At 35.0% G+C, this 19,137-nt stretch overlaps 1 protein-coding gene across 1 annotated transcript in view; it reads right to left on the bottom strand.

Moving 5' to 3' along the window:
• The window catches only part of LOC108737271 (metabotropic glutamate receptor-like), a 270,131-nt gene that overhangs the window by 12,458 nt on the left and 238,536 nt on the right, over positions 1-19,137 (bottom strand). Inside the window, exons 10-11 of the mRNA XM_025980471.1 lie at positions 12,792-12,926; positions 5,887-6,100 (exon numbers count right to left, since the gene is read on the bottom strand). Of these exons, the coding sequence (XP_025836256.1) occupies positions 5,887-6,100; positions 12,792-12,926 (349 nt within the window). The remainder of the gene's footprint in view (positions 1-5,886; positions 6,101-12,791; positions 12,927-19,137) is intronic.

The raw sequence follows: 19,137 nt of genomic DNA, 5'->3' as shown, positions 1-19,137 counted from the left end.
CGTTGAACCGAAGTGCTTCCAACAGTCCTCTTAGGAATTCGTTCCCCCTGGAGAAATTATTTTCGAGTCACAATCGCGGAGATGTTGTATGGTCAACCGCTTCTCCTTCCAGGAGAATTCCTTGATCCTACCAGAGACACCCACAGCAAAAGCCCTCCGGAATGTGTGCAGGAACTTCGATACCACCAATGAAGATTAGCACCAACACAGAGCCACCGTCATGGCCAAGAGAAAATTTTCATCTTTAAGGAGTTGACTATAACAGATCATGTTTTCGTTCGCCACGACAACCCCAGAGAAATTCTAATAAAAATAGATCTACGACAGACTTTATAGTGTAGTGGGCAAGTCGAAAAAAACGTTCACACTGACAATTAACGGACGCGAGTTTTCCGTGGACCAAACGAAACGTGTGGCGTTAAAACAAGGTCATGACCGAAAGTTCACTTTCCCGACAGGTTACAAGTGGGTTTTGCGTAACAAAACCACTAGCAAGGGGGTATTGTGGGAACCGATGTAGATATGTGTAAATAGTCAAGTAATAATTTTTGTCTTTCATTGTTTGTATATATGTGTATTTTAAATTTTCTGTTATTTCAGTGCCAACTGTGTATATATTTTGTGTGAAACTAACATCCTTGAGCATGCCTTTTCTATTAACTTATTACTGCTGTCTTTCATTTTTTAACTTTCGAAAATAGCTTTCTTTTTCTACAGCTATAATTTTCAGATCAAAATTCCATCCGTTTTCACTTCCAATCGTTTGCAATAGAATCATAAAAAAGTACCGTTGCCGGACGATCCCTTGCAAACTACCGCTATCTTATCTCGCTACCTGTTCGACTACCCACGCACATTTTTCGATAAAATAACCATCCTTACTTTACCTGGAATCGACACTTTTCTACCGACCGCGATCGATGCAACCGTTCAGTTTTATTCACGCCTTATTTCAGTCTATTTTTCTTTTCCTTATTAGTCAATTGGTAGGTAATAAATCTGATCACCCAAGAATCTGTTTATTATTTATTAAAACCAAAGTACTATGATCATAATAATTAGATAAACATCTTGTTTATATATTTATAACCTTGATAAACCTTTGACCAAAAAAGCGAAACGTCGATTAAGGATTACAGGTTAAATAAATAACATTTCACCCCTTTTGGTCGTATTCCATTGAAATACTTTTAAATAAATGTTGAGGAAGATAGTACAAAGGATTAAAGAACAAAATAATTGTAAAAAACTCAAGCTAAGCTGAGGTAAAGGTTTGTTATTGTTATGTTATCACAATTCTACAATTGTTCAGGAAAGAAAGGGAAACTAGATTAAAATAATTTTTCTAAATTCAAATTAAAATTACTAGTCAGAAGTATTTTGTGTTGGCTACGAAAATTAAACAGTAATGCTACATTCCTTACATAACAAAATTATTTGATAAAAAAAATGATTATAAGCCCCCACGTGTATTAACACTTCAATTACCTTGAATAACGCCTTGGTGGACCAGCAAAACATCAATTGATTGACATTAAAGACCGATTTTTATCTGAATGAAGTTCTGATTAAATAATTTCGTAAAATATTTGACATTAAAAAGAATATGTATTCAAGGTGTATTCTTATGTTAGATTATAATCGTAATCTGTAAATTTTGATTTCAAAAGTAATAGCGACCTAAGCCTAACGAAACTTCGGGAGATGAAGGTGATCTCCTAAAAACGGCCACATTCAATATATACTGAATACTATCTTGGAAAGAAAGATCATATGATGTTAAAATTATATGTTCGTATAGATAAGGGGTCGTCCATAAAATACGTCATGCACAATTTCACCTTTTTGGACCCCTCCCACCGCCTTTCTCATGCTAAGTCACATTTTCAGCGAGCCCCCCCCAATAATATTACGTCACAAAAGTCACCCTTTATAAAGGATTTCTTGTGATTAAAAATAGCATAATAAATTGAAATACTTTTTAATTCGAAAATATAAATTTTAATGAAACCACTCCTCAAACATACGTTATTCAACAGAAAAATTATAATCAAAATTGATTCACAATTGACGAAGAAATCAAAACGTTATAGATTTGTCACCTTTTTTATACACTTTATTAATTTTACATTTAACACAAGATTTTTTAATATCGTTGTTTAAGATCGTGGAATTAGAAATGTTGGCTAACTTACCATAGCACTGAAAAAGAAATTTAATTTTTCAGTTTGTTTTGAACAATTCTTTGACTAAAAGTTTTAATTTTTTTCCTAATTTTTATATTTATCCTTTATTTATTTCCATATTTTGTTTGCATTTTTGTGAGCCACCGCCGGTTTCTTTTCAGGATAACACCTTTTATAAGTATTAAATAGATAGATGTCATTTTTTTAAATATCTTAAATGTTAAATCTAAGAAATTTTAAGATAGACAAATGAAAGAATAACGAAAAGAGGGTCTGCATTTAACGAATAAAATAAAACTTAAAGGGCATCATGCATATAGGTAAATCTATTTTTATAAATGCTATTTGTTTTTTACTATCAGTCCGAAGTGTCTCCAGTCAGTGTATAATTGTATACTTAGTTGCTGCTGTTTCGAAAACACAGAGTACTTCTATCTTCTTTGATGTTAGATCTAGTCACCCATCACGACGAATCGCACTGCTGTTTTTGACGCGATATTAAACATAAGTAACATTTGTAAATGTTTTTTGAAACAAATTTTATTAAATTGTCCCTATTGTGATCACATAAGTAAACAAATAAGTGTATAAAATGTGAAATATTAATTATGACTGTTTATATGTTTATATACATACTTTTAAGTACTTGAGAATGACTTTCCAAGCTAATTAAAAATTTTAAGAACTGCCCGGCTAAGAAAATAGAATAGAAAATAAAAATGATGCACTGCGAGCGTCACATTTCCCTAGACCCCCCTTCCCCCTTGTCATATCGGCATGATAAGTAATATCTCTCCTCCGTATTTGCGGACGTATTTTTTGGATGACCCCTAACAATAGAACTGAAAGAATAAATGCTATAAGATTCGAAACATTCTAATAAACTACATAAAGTGCGGAAAGCCATTTATAACTGCTTTAGCAATTCAGGGAAAGGAATTGGTTACTAAGAAATAAATTGAAGGAAGTGTAGAGAAATAACCGTGTTTGAGAAATGGAACAGTTAATAGGGCGAATTTTAAACGACTGATTTAAAATTTATAGAGCATACCTAACAGCAAACGTAAACCAATTTATTAGTCCTGTGGGTAAACTGAAGGTAATTCTTAATTATTACCTAATGCAATGCGTGTTCAGGATGTGATTAACTATCATGACGTGTCTTGACGATTCGAACTAACCAAGCAAATTTGAGAGCTTTATGACAGTTGTAACAACTGGACCTTTTGTCTCATTAGAATTGTTGATCTAGCTAAAGTAGAAATGAGACAGTGAAAGCATTCACTATTTACGTCAGCAAGATACTAATTAAACAAGTGACTAAAAGCGACTCTTAAGGTTCACATGACCAATTCCCCAATATGATGAATAAGGAGAATTTGATAATTATATATTTAAAATACCGTTCGCTAATAAAACAAAATTGGTCCAATAAATTCTTAATTGAACATTTGTTAATTTATCTAGATTGTCACCCTAAAAGACTATCAGATATCGGTTATCCGGTTGTTGAGGACTTTCACCATGTATTACTATTTTCTATTTGATCCGAATTTCTTAATCGGAATCTGGCTGCTGGCGGCCGTCCAGTCAGCTTCGTCACCTGGTATAGTTGAGACGATCAAAATTGGCATAGTCCCCAATAAATTATCTGTGGGAATTGACGTATCTTCTTTCTTGTTTCCACTTGGGACTGCAGTCTTTTGCTGCATTTTAAACCCGCCCTTGTCAAATTACGATATGCTTTGTGAGTAGCACAGACAAAGTGTAAAGAAGTAAGCGGTGCAGCGGTTAGATGTTGCTTGGTTATGCTTCAAATCAGGATCGACTTTATAACTGCCTGGTTGGAATAATATCTTTAAACAATTCTGATTGTCTGTATCTCTTTCTGTTAGAAATCTATTAGTGTAACATTATTCCTTTTTCTTTATTAGTGTCCGCTGCAGTTCCTACCTAACATTTCTTTTCTATTACGTTGTACCCTATAATGTCTCTGATGAATAAAATTAGGCGTCCTGTCAACAATCGCTCTAGACTAGTTAGTAAGTTGAATGAAAAAAGTAAATGCGAAAATTTTATTATGGACTACGCCAATTTTGAACATCCCAACTATATATATACCAAGTGAATATAGTTTTTAGTTAGCGAGAATTCGTACTCTAAATAAATTATCACGTATGTTCGTACGTCTAGACACACACCCCATATGAATACAAAACGAATCCACACAATTAGACGCATTTGTAACCTTTGGAGATATTATATTATTGACTTGAAATAAAAATTCTTAACTATAAATTTGCAATATTACTTCTACATTGTGACAGAAAAAGTTAAATTTAAAAAGAAAAATTGTATTTAGAATCGTATTACTGGTGCAAAAAAGGAAGTTGAACTTAAGTACCTATTCAAGTATTTTCAGTTCCATTACTGTTCGAATAAATCACTTTTGTTTAATGTAATTGGGAATCGGTTCCATTTAGCATAACTGGTGGATATAACTAGAACTAGCATAGTTCAAATTCATAAATGTTTTCTTTCATACTTTCTCAGAACCTGGTATTGTGCAAATCGACAATATATGTGGAAAGGAAAATTAGACAAAATGAAGTTAAACTAAATATCGTGACTCCGAGGATGATAGTTTAGACATCGCCATTTAAATAATGAAAGTGATTGCAAGTAAAAAATTCTAACCTCAAAAAACCGATAACAGTTAAATGCAGCAGACATTCCATTATTTTTAAGTGTTTGTATTAAAAACAAACACAAAAAAATTAAAACTTTTGCTGTAATGAGAAATTAACGTCCAAAAATTTAGGAATTCTACTGCTCTGATGTTTGGGATTTTAATTTTAATTTAAAGTAATGAACTAATTAATGTTATTTGAAGTGACCTAGTTACAAATTTCATTTAAAGGAAACATACATACACCTAAGTATTATTTTGTATGTTGTTGATTCAAAATACACGTATTTATTTAATATTTGAACCCCTAAGTCAGCTATGTTGATTAAGCCTGTTATCGGAATAATTAACTGAGTTAAATACTTCATCGTATAATAAAAAAAACTGGCTTACATCAGCAAACAAATTTCTTGAATGAAAAAAAACTTTAAACGTAGCTAATCTAATTCTAATATTTGTAGTCTAATCTAATCTAAACCTGTGTATTTTTGGATAAGGACATTATAGATGAATAAATAGCTCCTATTAGGAAACTATATGAAGTAGTAGTTCGAGGAATTTTCATAGAACGCAATGTTTACTTGTCTGTCTTTCTTTTGCTCACTTATTAATTAAATTCCTCTGATTGTAGCTTCACGCAGCTTGAAATGTTAGTCACGACAATGTACGAAGTAGGTAACCGAGATATCGTAGCGTTTTGAAAGTAAAGTAACGAACGGTAATATAAATAGAGATTTAAGCAAAAGCTAGTAAAGTTATATGAAGCGATTTAAAATGGTTTGACAACATATAAGCAGTGCAACGTTGAAAATAAAGATAGTGTTAAATGAAATACTTTCTCAGAAAAACGCAATATCCAACATAAGAGGTATAAAAAAGTGATAAAAAAATAAGGTGGGAGGTATGACACACAATAACTAATGCTTAAAAAAGCAAAAGGAATATTTAACCAACTAATAGTTGTTAAAGAGTGTACACTAATTAATTTCCAAGTGCTAACAATTGACCTACCAATGTGCTTTGATTCATTAAAAGCTTCAGGAATTTTTCTTGTAAGAACGGCATACACGGTGCAAATAATAATAAGAAAAATCGGGTATGTAAATGCTATCATATATGAAGCATCTATGTCTGAAGAACACACCAACAAATTATCTTCTCTCGAAGGATAATGATGCATGGCTCTTGCTGGTGAAATTATCATCCAAACTGCATTTATCAGAATCTGAAAAAATGAAAGTAAAAATAAATCACTGTACAACAGGATAAAATGGTTTCTAGTTATCCCACCAATCAAATGAAATAATCGTTTATTTAATTGCTAACTACCATCTAAATTCTAAGTTCATTTAGTAAATTCATTGTAGCTACTACATATTGAAGTTTTCCACATAGTTACGAAATAGCTTATGTTGAATATGAAGGGCACTTCTTCCTGTTAAGCACATGTGTACAGATTATGCAGGGTAATTGATCTAAACTGTTCGTTAGAACTTTATAGGAAACAAAAAGTGATGAAACTTTGAAACTTAATGTACTTCTACAAAACAATGGGAATAATTTAATGAAGGTGAGTATTTTAGCAAAAATATCAAGGGACGAATTATTATTGCGGGGATCAGAAAACATCAAAATTCATTGAATAAAAAAAAAACACGGAAAGCTACTTCTGTGGTACTATTTATAGATTTTGACATTCATGGCGTTAAAAGTATGAAAAAGGATTGCGTTTTAAATAGTTTCATCCCTTGTGACTATTATGCAAATCAAACAGTAAAAAAGAATGATTTTTTGATATTAATGAATCCTACTTACCTTATAAGAGAGATTTTCGAGAAATTCGCATTTTTCTTTTAAATTATGTGAATTACGAGAAATAATTTAATTTTCTGCCAGACCCTGAATAAATGACAATCGCTGTATATAACGTTATTAATAAAATCTATTGCTTTGCTGTTATCTATATGTTCTATAAAAGTATAAACTGACTGATTAATCAACGCATAGTCGAAACTTTTAAGTCTAGAGACTTGGAGTAGGCGTTCCAAGGCGTTCCCTAAATAACGTAGGTGAACGCTAAGAAAGCGGTTTTTTTTTTGACGTGACAACGTCTTATAATTCGAAGGAGCCGGCGGCACGCACGAAAAAACATGACTCATGCGGCGTTACCTCGCTCTGAGGCGTTCCATTTAAGGCTTGAAGTGCAAGCGAGAGCGCGGAACGAGCGACAAAGAGGCACAATCGGCCTCCGCGTTCGGCAGCGTTCGACATCTGTCTCTCTCCTACTTGAGTGAGCGATGATTACATGTTTTCGTCAAGTATGAAGTGCAGTGAAAAGTGAATGTGGTGTCAATTGTTTATAGCAACGATAATTGCGGCGATAAAGGTAATGATTCTTTCGATATTAAATATATGTTCAGTGATATATTGTCGAATTGAAGCTAGAGTTACAAAAATTTTAATGATGTTTAAAAGTTGTAAAACAATTGCTCAAAGCACATTCATACTTGTAAAAACTATGTACATTGGAAAAAAAATAAATAAAAATTGACATAATTATATTTATGCGTACAAATAAATGATCAATTCAATTGTGATTTCCATTTACCTCCTTCTCTATATCCATACAATATATCTATCAAACAAATAAAATTAAAATTTTCTTTTGAAAAATGAAACCATTCCGTCATTATTTTCCTATGACGTTGTCACGTTCAACTATCGTCAGTAAACCGACTTTACAGACAACCGATTTTTTTTAATTCAACTTCTAATGGAGTGAAAAGGGGTCTCATAATTTGATGTATAAATCAAGGCAGGACGGTTGAAATTTTGTATGAACGTTGCTTGTACAATGATATTGTGGCGTTTATTGACACACTCGCCCCTGTTAGCCTTGTATTTTTTCTTGTGTCTGTAAATTTTGTATTTTCCTTTCTTTCTTTCTTACTCTTTTATTTCTTACTTTTATTTTCCGTGTCTAATTCTATCATGACTATTTCTGGAATCTTCGCTTCCTAACCTTTACTTCTTTTCTACCCTTTTTCACACTTATTAAAGATTTGTATGTTTATTTTTAAATCTTACGTCTAAACTGTTTCTTTAATCTACCCTCAATAGTGTTCTTTTCGTAATTTTCAGATTTCACTTTTCTTGTGCATACATTTAACTTACGACTTTGCTTTTAATTCGTCTATTCTTTTTAAATTCTTTACAAGTCCTGTTCGAAACCTGTCTTAGTGTGTACTCTCTCTCAGTTGCTGCTATTCGAAACTTCACGATCTTACCAAAATACAGAAAGTGACCCTTTCCTACATTCTGTCCGCATGCAAATTTTGACGCCTATTTCTTTAGTCACAGTTATCTTCTTCATCTACTTTCTTGGTAATCGATCGAATAACACCAAACTAGAATCCTTCGTGAAAGTTCCCCTAGTCACTTTCCTACAACCTTTTATGAACCCCAAAAATGCCAAAACAGATCAGAATGCGCTATCATTATCTCACAGTCATTCTTAACTTTCAATTCAATTCAAGGTGATAGGTCACTATAAAACAAAAAAAAAAATAAGTAAACGATTGTACGTTCAAGATTTCGGTGTTTTCGAGAAAAATAAAATTGAAGGTATAAGTAAATGTAATTCCCGCCTATATTCGATTAGCTGGTAGGCATACAGGGTGTAATAGAAACAAGTGCAGCATCAACGGTTTTACATTTGATTAGTTGATGTAAAGTTCATTAAACTAACTCAGCAATATAACATCAATCATTGGAGTAGGTCAGTATGTCACCCAGTTGTTGTTACAATAATGTGGCATATTACATACTTGTGGATTTCAACCATATTGCTGCTGAAGAGAATGAAATCCTTGATTTCACCTAGTGCAGCAGAGCCCAATTGTTTCCGTAGTGTGTTGTTTACAGACAAATGTTGCTTCGCGCTAGGCGAAATTTTGAATTTTGATAATAATCATTATTGGATCCTTGTAACTGTATACACCAAATGCGAGACGTTCTTGGAAGACTTATAAATGGTGTCTTCTAGTATGGGATTCTAATTGTGTAGGTAGGTTTAGTGGGGTTATTCTCGGAACTCCTTGATAATAGTAGTAGTAGTAGCTATAGGCAAACTACTCACAAAAAAAGGAACGTGCCTGGCAATACCTTAATGATGGAGTAGAAATTTGTCTTAATAATATTGCGATTATCCAGATGATACACATTTACCTACTAATGTTTACGTAACCTACAATGTTTTCTTTCTATTGCGTTCATAATTCATGTTGAGGTGTAGTTTACGCAGTGGTAGCCACTAAACATTATGTGTAATAATAAATTGTTGTTTATATAAGCCCCTTGATAATCGGCAAAGCTTATTCTATTGTCCATTGATATGTAGTTGCAGTTTTTACCGCAGTACACACCACGTTGCCAATTCACGCTCAGGCCCGAATTCGAATTATAATTTGCTTCTTCAAAAACGTTTTGGCTGTTAACCACGCTGCTAAACTCACCATGTGATTCCCTATTGCATCTGGTTTACATCATCCAAAGCTTCGCACTCATAACACAATATGTATAATACTACACTGTGGGTTCGGTTTGACAAGCTGGTATCCTTAAGTAAAGATGACATTATAGAAAATGAACATCAAATGTAAATTTCCACCAATGTTAATTATTCTTAACAATTGTTTCGCCACACCATGATTTCTTCAGAAGTTATAGGAATTAATTGAAATTAGGTTTATATTTGGTGTTTACTTTCTACGTACTATCCATCCCACAAAGAATGAACCGGAATCAACGAACTTCATGTACATCATTCATTCTTAAATATATAATAACAAAAATAAAGGCAGACATAGAAGAGAATAGTGAACTAATAAATTGCAAACGCTGGTAAAGTATAATGCGATAAACGTCGCACTGAAAAAGGATAGTGCTACCTCTGTTATGTGCTACTAGTGACTGCTACATCGATTTAGGGATATTACTAGTATTACCAGAATGTATGAGTCAACATTTATTTCTTTGCTTCGTCAATAGAGTCCTTAATTCTTTCGTGCGATAAATAATAGAATACTGACTATTCGTACTGAAATTTATTAATAACTACACAATTAGTGCCTACGAGTATTTTTTGAGTATTTGCAGTGAAAAGTAACATTGATATTTGTTGCCTGAAAGACATATGATGCGCTTTTCGCTTGAATATTTTGCATATTTTTCTCAAAAACAGACAGGAAAGATTTAACGGCATAGTTGACATAGTATCTAGAATGATCGATTTATTCGGCATTATATTTGCATTTCTTGGAAATTGATCCATCATGTTTATGAAAATGGCTTTTAAATTGAAGTAAACACAATTAAGTACATAAAATTTATGCATTGTGCGTACAAGTAAAATTATCTTATCAATACAGTAATTCAATACAATATTTTAAAACTTCCACTGAAAACGTACAGAAAATATTCCTATTATTTTCTTCACAAAACTAATCTTTGTAAAATAGTCTCTTAAAGATTGATAAAATTTATACTTTTATGTCACTGTAACAATTTTCGATTATGTGGCTGTATAGAAAATTGCGAACCAGTCTTTTATTTTGGAACTGCGTAGATAGATGGGGAATTGAGTAAAGCTAAACATGTAGAATATTTGCAACGGGTTTTAACTTATGACCGTTTAAGATACGTTTGGTATTATAGTAATGAAAAGTAGCTTTCGTGTTAACACTGTTTGCGCCGTTTATTAGAAAAGTTTCTCCCAATGTTGTATCTAAAGCTACTCTTACAATTCAAGAAGAAGCAGTACCTTTTAGGTAAGTATACACAAATTGTCAACTTCGTTTCCGCTCCACAAAGCAAAATACGGTAGAGCTTAGAAAACAGTAGAAGAACTGGTAATCCGCTACTAGCCAAAAGTTTTTATTCACTCTAGGTTATATTGTAAAATTGGAGGCAATTTCAAGATTTATGTCCAGCCTGCCACATTAAAACAATAGTGGTGTGACTCTCAGAGAAGTGAAGAATGGAATTTATCTCATGTTCGTTGAATTTAAATTCAACAAATAATGAAGTAAGAAATGAAGAAAAAAGGAAATTGGGAGGATCACTAGTTATTTACACTACTGTTGATATATCATTATTCATTGCGCTGTTTATTTCACTGCTGTCACTGTCAATTTATTTCTGGATTCACTTCTGCAACGGACAATTTATTTCTCCTCCTCTCGGCGATCGTCTCTTCCTTTAAATACTCTTTTGTTTACTTTCTGGATCCATCTGGAAACAACCGGATAGTTTATTTTTTCTTTCTCTCATATTTACAAATACGGCGCACATGAAGAAAGGCGCCCGCGGCTAGTAGGCGAATCGATAAGCCGTTCACGCACACGTGTGCCCGATCCCGAAATACACCCGTGCTCGCTACACTCCTCCCTCCTTAATGATCTTTCGTCCCGAAACATTTCCAATTTTCGTTTCGCAGGATCATACCGGAATCTCCAGTTCTCGCCTTCACGATATCAGCCCCGGGAAAAGAAGTAACAGTCCACGGTCTGCTCATGATTGATCCAATTCGGGTTGTTACTGCAAACTAAAATGTCCATTCCAGTACGGCGGAACAGGATTTCGAGCATGTTCCGTACGATCCTCCAATCTAGGTGGTCCAGTCAATAACCAAGCTTCAGAATCGAAAGCTTCTGTTATTCTCCAGAATATGTCCGTGGAGTTCCATTACTGCGTCCCAAAGGTCTCTATAAGTTGGTTTGTCAGAGCATCTTTCCTTAGTTACTAGGTAATAGATATTGCGGCTTCCATCAGGCAGGCACAACAATCTTCTTCCCTTCTGTACTTGGTCTTCAAGATGTTCCAAACCGCCAAATCTGTTTTTGAACTCGGACGCGATACCACGGCTCATTCTGAGATTCTTTGAAACGCAATGGGCAGAGAATATTCCTTAGATAGCAAAGAGGTCTCGTCGGATTTCTTGCCTCACTCCAAATCTCCTGTTAACATGGGGGCCTTCTTCATGAACTCTTTGAATGTGGGCTCGGAAGGAATAGTTCTTAATAATCTGCCCCACACCTCCTCCTTATTTGCACCGACAAATGGAGACAAGCGATTAAAATGGACTATCTTCGGCTTCCCATTTGGAGTTTTCTTAATTCGGTAGATCACGTCGCTAATCCCCTTCACTACCTCATAGGGTCTTTCCCAATTCTGTTGGAACTTAGGTGATAGTCCATGGTGACGACGAGGATTGTACAACCAAAGAAGGTATCCAGTTTGGTAACCAACTGCTGTAGGCTTGGTATCGTAGTTTTCTTGTCCTGTCACTAGCAATCTGCGTATGCAGACGAACCGACTCATGGATATCTTTAAGTTTTCTGCGAAGGGGCACCCACATTGTATTGACGCACTGGCGCTCTTGGCCTTTTCTGTGGTCCATTACTTGCGGCACAGGTTGTATACTTCTTACACCAATTCTTGACATCATCTTTGCAGTTCACCCAACAAAATCGCTCTCGATTTTTCCCAAGCGTCTTATTCACTCCAAAATGACCACCAGATGATCCATCATGAAGATACTGCAACACCTCTCTAACATTGCTTCGAGGAATAACCTGTTGCTTCCTATCTTTCTCTCCATCTGGACTTCACGGTTCAGGATGCCAACCTCCAAAACCATTGAGTCCCACTGAGCCCATAACGATTTTAGTATTTGGGCACAGGAAGAAATTTTCTGCCAAGTTGCTGCATGATCGGTGCGTAGGGTGAATTTTCGTCCATATACTTAGGTATTTATAAAAATATTCTAAACCTTTGATTACAGTCAGCATCTCCCGCTTAGTGACATAATAGTGTCTTTCGGCTTTTGATAAGGTCTTGCTAAAATAGCCAATTACCTTCTCTTGGTCATCTTCTAACTTCGGAAGAACGACTCCCATTCCCACATTGCTGGCGTTGGCGCCCAAAATGAACATTCTATTGGGCCGAGGATATACGAGCACGGGGGCAGAGATTAAAGCCTGCTTCATAGTCTGAAATGCCGTTTGACAATCCGAATCCCAATGAAATTTGCCGTCACTTTCGGTTAAACGTGTCAAAGGTTTGGCGATATTGGCGAATCTATAAACTTAGCGACGATAATACATGCACAGTGTTACATTGTTGAGCTGTCGGTAATCCACACAAAAATGGGTTGTCCCATCTTTCTTATTTACCAATACTACCGGTGATGTCCATGGATTTGATGATGACTCAAATATGCCGGTCTCCTGCATTTCGTAGATTATTGGCTTTGTTTCTTCCTTCTTGGCCAGGGGAAATCGTCTAGGTCTTTGACGAATAGACTGCGCATTACCGGTATTGATCTTGCGTTTTACGATATAGGTTCTTCCCCTACCATTCGTACTCCAACGCGCGAGCCAATGCATCAGCCAGCGCCTTAGGTCAGTCCATGTGTATTCGTTGTTAACTGTCATACCGAAGTTCACAAATAAATGCCTCCACTGTCAACCTTTCCATCAATTCTTCTGGAGTATTAGGATAAGCCAGTCGAGACAGTCTCGCAATATCGGCCTCGAATTCTTGTAGGGATTCCGTTGATTTCTGCTGACGGGTTTTCAGTTGGAAGTGATACACCGCCGTTAAATGAGCCTCGCCGTAGCGCAACTCTAACGGTTTTACCAACTGTTTATAATCCGCCAATTCTTCCGGGGAAAGGGTGTTCAAAATGTCACATGCATCTCCACGAAGCGCTACGGTCAACCCGGTAACTTTTTCTTCAGGCACCCAGTCATTCCCCTTAGCAACCGCCTCGAATTGCTTGTGGTATGTGGTCCATGAGGACTTTCCGTCAAACGTTGGTGGTTTTACTCGTGTTCTTGACTCTATACCCCTTCCTTGGCTGATTTGGCTGGCTTCGTTGAGTGTACTAGATGCGCCAACATCCCCTTCGATCGGTTTTATCTTTCCATTAAAAATCAATTCTTCCAGCACATTTATCTTCTCTTCTGTTTCTTGAATCATCATCATCATCATAAGTTCGTCAGTCGTAAGACGCATTTCCCTAAAACTAGGACAACCCACATCCTTAATCATTTGCGAACAGTAATCTATCCCAGGTCTATCTCTACCCCTCTTAACTCCTGTTTCTGCCTCTAATATGTCTCTGACTAGACCTTCTTGCATGAGAAGGTGTACTACTAACCTATCTCGCCTATTTTTAATTGACTTCCTTAGAGTCCTCTGTTCTCCTATTCTTTCTAATACCTCTTCATTTCTAACCTTTCCTACCCACGTTATCCTTATCGTTCGCCTATAACACCACATTTCGAAGGTCTCTAACCTTTTATTTTCCGCCGCGCCCACTGTCCATACTTCGCACCCGTACAACACCACGCTCCAAACATACACCTTTATCAATCTTTTTCGAATTTCTAAATTAACCGTTCGCGAGTATAAAAGTGACTTCTTTTTATTAAAGGCGACACGACCCTGCGCTATCCTCTGCTTTATATCCCTACTACTCCTTCTGTCCTTACTGATCTGACTTCCTAGATATCTAAAATCAGTCACTTCTTCTATTAGCTCTTTCCCTATTTTTTCTTCCCTTGCATACCAGTATTTTATTTGAAGCTATCTCTATTTCCTCCTGAGCTAGATGCTAATACTGCTTTATCATCTATCAATCAATCTAAGCATACTAATTTTTTGCCCCTGTATATCTATCCCTACAGTTGTACTGTCTGACTTCTTTCCTAATATTTACTTCTCTATGTTGCATCCCTAGTTCTATAACTGCCTGTTGCTCTTTATACAAACTAAGCACTATCTTTGTAACTCATCCCTACATTTTTAAGAATATTTAACATCTTGTCCCATTTAACATTGTCAAAAGCTTTTTCTAAATCTGCAAATCCTATGTGCACACTCTTTCCTTTTTCTATCGTTTTCTCTATTGTTACCCGTAAAGTTAGAATGACCTCCCGCGTTCCTCTATTTCTTCTAAACCCAAATTAATCTTCCCCTAATAGTTCTTCCGCCCTTTTTTCCATCCTCTCTATTCAATTCTAGTTATGATTTTTGACGCATAGGGAGTTAAGCTAATTGTTTTGAATGTCTCGCACCTATCCGCGCCAATCTTTTTAGGTAATGTTACTACTATGTTCCGTTTATAATCATCTGGGACTTTGCCGGTCTCGTAAATGTGACTAACTAACTTAAACATACGATCTCCAGCCTCTTGTTTTGTATCTATAAATTGTGAACATCTTGAGCGTGACCGTGGGCGAATAATCTGACCCACGCATGTCATTGTTAAATGGAATTAACAGTCCCATGCACCAAAATACACTGACAGGTTCACTTTCATTTGCAACGGTTTATGTAGCAACTTCCGAGGGTACTAACATATTTTTAAATAGAAAATCACAAAACAGCGAAATAAAAGCAATTGCTTTTGCGAACCACAAGTGATACGATTTGTTTTTAAGATTTAATGCCTGCTATGAATTTTATAGCTGCTGTCGTGCAATCGTTAGCCGATTAAACATATTTACTTTTTATGGTAGCGCAACTTGATAGAAGAAGTAGTTTCAAGTGGATAAAGACTTTTGGCTAGCAGTATGATTTTCCTGCACTTTAACTTAGTCGCCGCTGTCAACATAAGTAATTTAATTTATATGTTGATGCAATTTATAAATTCAAACAATACAAAATTCAAACGTATTTAATATACTTATTTATGTTTCAAGCATATACCACGAAAGCATGTTAAATACTTTAACATATAGTTTTCCATTCTACGAAATTCGAAATGTGAGATGAATGTACTCAGGAAAGTAGTAAATAACATTCATTCCTTTTGTAGTGAAGTTCCTGTTCGTTAAGGTTAAACAAACTTGTATGTATTAATCGCCCACAAGTACAATAAAGCACGGTGTTACCATGCTGTGAAATTGGCCATTATGCAGTGTTCAAAAGTTAGGTCGCAATGCAAATGTAAGCTCACTACCAACAATGTATTGTTGTTATTTATAATCAACAGAAATGTTAGCGAATTCAATTGTGGATGCCAGTAGTGGTCATTCAAAATAAACGAATGAAATTTAATTTCTATGGAACAGAAGTAAGTGCCGAGATTGCAGATGGTGATAGAGCACATTAAAACATGAAAACTAAGTAAATGTTTGTATTTCCGAATGTTCACCGTTTCGAGAAAAACGTAATTAAAGGTACAGGTCAATCCAATTACGGCCCTAGTTCATAAACACTGCCGGTGATTACCAGACCAAATATTGTTTATTTGTTAGATTAGATAAAATATGATTTAGGGTGGTTTTTATGTTAACAGACAATCTCTAGGAGCCGTTTATTCTATGAACGTTTAAACCTTATGCAGTTCAATAAAATAATTCAGCAATACAACATCCACTATTTATTAGTGTAGGTCAGTCACTGTAGAACAGTTGTTATGACAACAATGTGACATGACACATTTACGGGTTCGAATCATATGCATAACGAAAAGTAATTTCAAGGACTATTTTTTTAAATATGTGGTTCAACATTTTTGGAGCCTTATTTGACTTTTTTGGTAAGTTTATTTACAATCACCCGCAAAAACGTAACGCACTTTAGCAATACCTCAATAGGTGGGAATTTGTCTTAATAAAACTACAATTATCCAGACAATCCACCGATCAATGCTTACTTACATTTTTTTCATTCTTTTGGTTTACGCTTGCATAGTGCTTCCTGTGATGCCAGTAATTATTTAATTCAATTAGTCCCAACATGCGTTTTAGTGAACTGCTTATGTTTATTTGTTGATATTTGACGTTCGATAAAATATCTATGGTTACTTTTCCATCCGTGTAGCTGTAGTCTTTATCGCACACACTTCGTTAGACAGATTTATCTCAATGAAACCTTCAGTGGCGCTTAAAGGTTAACGATACGAGTTGCCCCAAACTTCTGAATTATCGAAATGGTACCAGTTTGATCAAAATAGGCGATTATGCAACCTTTTGGGTACTGCCCCTGAAACACAGCACTCTAGCCTTAACCAAATGTCCCCATGAGTCTGACACCAATTAGCGCTACACTGCACTCCGGAAAACGTACCCACTTACCGCACATAAACTACGTTGTCGCTTGGCGTAAGAGAGATTTACCATTAAACCACCGGTTTTGCCTTTTATATTTTACATTCATGAATCCTTAAGGGGCAGAAAGAAAAAAAGGCACATCGGACTCAAACTGTTGAAGAGGCACGTTACTTTGTTGATTACGGCTTTTCAGTTGCGCCTTATGTACCTGCTGTAAATGCTTACCGTCGTACATCTTTTCTAAAAGGTTGACAAAATGGTGAAAGTCATATTGAGAGGCGGAGATTATTTGGAGTATATCCAGCGCCTCTGTTTGGAATGCACTTATTAGTGCTGTTACTTTTTCGATGCAGGAATTTGGAAGTGTAATTTTTGATAGTCTTGCATTGCGATCTTCAGCTCTCGCAGAAGAGGGTAGTTTTAGCCTTTCAACTTCTTCTTCAATATGCTTTTCTATCTTAATTTCCATTTCTTTTATCTTTTTTCAATATCGATTTTCCTTTCATCTATCTTCTTTTCCATTTCATTTCTAACATCATCGATCTTGTCCTTCGATAATAACTGATTATAAATTGAAAATGTACATCTGTAATTATTGTGTCGATTATTCTGTAATACACACTGCTTTGAGGTAATTAAAATATTAGTTTCTACCACATGAAAGCCAGATACGTTTGATGACAAACCAACGCTGCTGGTTTTACTGATAAAATGTGGTTTTAGGAGGGGGGCAATGTCACGTCATGATGATTTTGTAGTTAGTTATTATGCTTTGTAACAGGGTATGCCAGAATTCAGTAAAACCTACATCCGAAAATGGAATTCTTCTAAAAGAAGTCCAGCCCTGATTGCCGTGAGTTCCAAAGAAAACAATTCCAATAAAGGCGAAATAAAAAAAGCGAAGAAGCAGAAGAAGCCGATATGGTAGTAAGCAGTTATTAATTAATAACAGTGGTGTTTACTGAAGTTTAATTAGAAAAATAATAATTTATCTAATTGTGCGAAAGATGTTCTATTGCGCGACAATAGGTGTATTGTAATAATGTCACATTAGGTATAACACTATTTTAATTCATGAAATAGGCTCTGCCTGTTCTACCTAATGGATCCGTCAGTGTTACCATACCAAGTTTAATTAAAGGTCAATACTGCTTCACATCGAAATTACTACCTAGTAATAATTACCACATGCAGTAAAATATATGACAAAAGGTAGTTCGTTTTATGAAAATCACGCAATAATGAGAGGTAGTAATTTGAAAGTAGTAGTTGTGTAAACCATTTATTACATCAAAGCGGTTAAATGAACCATAATTTACTGCATTAGTCACATTAATAAAGATTGTGCAATGTATGTAAATATGTATTCCTTCCACCCTAAATTACATACACTGATGCAGTAAAACAAATCTCCTTTCAGTCATTAAAGCGCCATTTTATACACGGAGATACCTAACTCGATTTATTTTAAGATGTAATACGTAGCTGCGATTTTAACTACGTGTTTCCCGAGCGGGATATACCAAATTAGTATATCGTAGTCAAATCACATTTTAAAATCAGACTCTACAGGGATCTCTTGCCAACATCATCCAAACAAGGGAATCGACACTATACTCCACCTTCGTATATTTGTGCATTTATTCGGCGGGAGCTAACACAAATTTAAGTCTTAAAACAGTGACTTGATTTATATATATATAGGCATATCAAATATTGTAATTGTAAATATATTCTACCTATATTAAAAAGTCTGTAATTCGCAGCATGGGGTTTTATGGAAGAATTAGTGGAAAGAATGAAAACCATCGAGTGCGTCAAAAACTGTGTTGATGAACATTAGTTATTTTAATAATTTATGACGTAAAAAACAGTTGTTTAACTATTAAAAACAGCAAAGCTTTTGGGATTTGAAAGACCTTTAAAATTGGCTGTGATTTATTAGGATTTGACAGAGTTATTTGCAAAAATATGATAAAAATGGTATTTTTACAAATGCGTGCAATGTAAAAGTTTCGAGTTAAAATATGTCAAATTTTGTAATATAAAATATGTGTCAAGTTTGATATTGTCTCGTTTTAAACTTTTTAATAATTGTATTTGTTTTACAAAAAAGACATTTGTTAATTTATTATTA

The sequence above is a fragment of the Agrilus planipennis genome, unplaced genomic scaffold, assembly GCF_000699045.2.
Source record: "Agrilus planipennis isolate EAB-ADULT unplaced genomic scaffold, Apla_2.0 scaffold136, whole genome shotgun sequence".
NCBI lineage: Eukaryota > Metazoa > Arthropoda > Insecta > Coleoptera > Buprestidae > Agrilus > Agrilus planipennis.
This window is presented reverse-complemented; position numbering and strand designations above follow the sequence as displayed.